This window comes from Otolemur garnettii, unplaced genomic scaffold, assembly GCF_000181295.1.
Source record: "Otolemur garnettii isolate 467f Iridium unplaced genomic scaffold, OtoGar3 scaffold00002, whole genome shotgun sequence".
Classification (NCBI taxonomy): Eukaryota; Metazoa; Chordata; class Mammalia; order Primates; family Galagidae; genus Otolemur; species Otolemur garnettii.
The window spans coordinates 54,668,239-54,671,380 of record NW_003852397.1 but is presented as its reverse complement, the minus strand read 5'-3'; the positions used below and the strand labels follow the sequence as shown (position 1 = coordinate 54,671,380).

General features: G+C 42.7%; 1 protein-coding gene across 2 annotated transcripts in view; it reads right to left on the bottom strand.

Moving 5' to 3' along the window:
- Positions 1 to 3,142, bottom strand: part of CTDSPL (CTD small phosphatase like) — a 125,697-nt gene that overhangs the window by 14,715 nt on the left and 107,840 nt on the right. For both annotated transcript variants that reach the window (XM_003781796.1, XM_003781795.1), the window contains one exon: positions 382 to 438. In XM_003781796.1, the coding sequence (XP_003781844.1) occupies positions 382 to 438 (57 nt within the window). The remainder of the gene's footprint in view (positions 1 to 381; positions 439 to 3,142) is intronic.

Genomic DNA, 3,142 nt, shown 5'->3' with positions numbered 1-3,142 from the left:
AGGTGGGTGGGTGACTTGTGGCTTTTCCTGTTGCCTGCTAGGAGTAGCCAAAAGCAATTACATGAGGAAGTTAATTAGACCATGAAGCTAGGCCAGTGGGGGATATGGAAACTTCTGAAAGTCTGTACCAAATCAAAGAGCTATCTGAACTTGCAACTCCATCTAATATTTATGAATGGATGATAGTTTCTTTTATAAACTTAGTATGAAATAAATTAATCTGTCTGAATGAAAGCAGAAAACCACTGTATTTATTATACAAAGTATGCTTCTTTTTTCAGTAACAAATTATTGAGATGAGAATTCAGAAATAAATTTCACAGGAAATATAACTACTAAAAAAGTCCTAACTGGAAGTCAGATTTAGCCTTTATTTTTTACCTGATGTATAGTTCCATCGATTTCAACCGGAACAATAAAATCAGCATTACTAATAGGCTAGAGAGAAAAGAAACTATAATTAGTATGTCTGAAAGAACAAAATAAAATTGGAAGTTTTAGCAAGAAAAAAGCTTGCCTGGACCAATGTTTTGATTATTGTAAAAAACAGTTCAGGAGGAGGAGGAGGATGTTGAAGCATAGCTTGGTTCCTTAAAATAAGCACAAGCAGGAAAGCACATTATTTTCTGTTCTGAATGTCCTTACATTTTCAGCATTTTGGTCCAACCTCTTTATCACTTGCCTGGCTTCAACCACAAAGAGTAGCACAGCCTGCCTAGAGAATGGGGCTCTTGAGAAACTCCGCCTTGATCAAAGCCCTACCAGGATGACAGAGAGCTACTGCTGGCCACAAGGGGGAGGAGGTGAGGGCCTGGACAGTGATTCTTGTGGCAAAACAACTTGCACCTGGACCCACAGGTGGGTGCTGCAATGGACTGCTTGGCACATGGATCCAAAGCAGTGCAAGGATACGGGCTGCATGTGTGTGAGTGAAGTCTGAGGCCACAGGCCATCACCTTGGACAGGATCTTCCCTTCTGTGCACTTCAGTTTCTCCTCTCTTCCACCTCTATAGTGGTGGGTCTGATGAGTGCCTATGGCTCCATCCAGTCCAGAGGTTGTGTGGAGGCCTGGCAGTGTCCTCTGCCTTGGAGAGTCAGGAGGTGTGGTGGGGTGAACCAGTTCATCCTAGACTGCTCTGCTCTAAGAACACAATATCCAGCACACCCACAAACCTCTGGATGTTTAAAATAACTTTGACAACATTAATGACATTTAAAATTCAAGTGTGACTCTAAAACAGTCATTATGTTCTCTAGGATGAACTTGTACGTAGTAAACAGTTCTGAATGGAATTCTACAAATCAGGTGGATAATTACTTAAATGAACAGGCCCAAGAGAGCCATTAGCTTGCAAATCCTTGGGATAAAGGAAAGAGGGGAGGGAAGAGGGAGAAGGTGTGTGTGTAGGCCACTGGGCAGGGTGTGGAGTATTGAATCTCAGGTCAGACTGAGTGGGGTCTGCCTTTAAGCCCATCACTATTCACACAAGTGCTCTTCTTTGGTATGTAAATTGACAAAAATGTGGAAAATTCTAGGCTGTAGCACCATTACTAAACACTCAGTAGAGCACCTGATGCTTAGGACCATAGTTTACTTTCTCTCAGGGTTGGGAGACCAAGGATGAGATATTTTCACAACTAAATATAGAATCATGCTAAAAAAACAAAAGGGAAGACTTAAGGAAGGGACTATCACATGGTATTAGATAGTGAAACCATATTCCACAGAGTATATTAAAAGAGAAAAGCCATTCCCAGCTTCCGCAAGCACCTCTTTTATCTCCTCTCCTGTGCTGCTATAAAAAGGAGGCTCTGCTAGAGTCAGGGTTCTTAACCAGGAATCCTTGAAGGTCTCTAAAATGCCCAGAACATTGAAAACAACATAATAAAGAATATCCTACTACAAATATAAACTGGATAGGGAAGGTAAGAAATGAGGAAATGTTCACATCTACTGTGGCATCAATACCCTTTGAGCTGGCTCTAGAGATGTGTAGGGCTGCTGAGGCTGTATCTTTGGAGCCAGGAACCTCCATAAATTTGGGAAGTCTGGCCACTGTTGGCACATTTCCATGGCTCTTGGGAGTGAGTTCTCTATGCCATGATGGAAACTGAGCTCTGCTCTTCTGAAGGGCTTGCCTCTGGAAGGACTTAAAAAAGTTATGAGCAACTTGCTAAGAAGCAGAAAAGGCTTCCAGTGCTGTCCAGGGCTGAGCTGGGACATAAGGCCACCAGAGCCACCTGGAAGGCCCCAGCCCTCAAGTGCTGGGGAACAAGGTAGTCCCTGGATGCTCCAGAAGGCAGAACAAAGCCATTTCTCACTGCAAAACGTAAGGGTGGTCTTCCACTCTACTAAGGAATCAAAGGCAAAATCCTGGCCTTGTTTTATCGGAAGGTCTGTTTGTTATAAGCAGGCACAAGGAAGGGTGTTTCTGAAAGAAATGTGTTCAGGCAAAGGCAATGGCTCTTCTGCTTCCCATACAAATCCCAAGGAATGATTATGATTCATGTGAGACACATGCCCCATCAGAAGTGGTGCCTTTCACGTCTCTCAGGGACAGCATAACAGACAAGTGATAGCAGAGCAGCTACGTCACCAGAAATTCAAAGGAAACAGGAAAAGACCCCACACACTTCTTTTTTCTTCTTACAAGCCAACCCTCATTTCCAAACTTTTCATCATTTGTCTCTTTTAAACAATTATTTGCACTTCTAAAAAAAATGGTTAAGTAATACACTACCTAATGGTGTAGTCCCAGCTGTTCCTGCATGGAGTTCCCTTGGTAATTTGTCATTTTTGCTATTTTCTGTCCAAGAGATGGAGAGTAGGGACAGGGACAGGAAGTAAGAGCGTCTGATGTCATCCCTGCAGTTCCACACCTTTCATAAGGGAAGTCCTGAAGGTGGGTACTCAATTAGCTGTGAAGTTTAATAAAAAATCCCAGCAAACTCTCATCATGAAAATGGTCACAATAAAGGGCTGAATCTGTTCAGATGCTGTTAACGCTGGAGTCTTCTTCAAAGTTGGATACTTTTCAAATATTGATCCAGGAAAATCTCCAAAATAGCAGGTTGCTTGACAGTTTCCAACAGTGCCTCCCCTTCAACCTCCCAATAAAACACACAGCACTCTGGTTACCT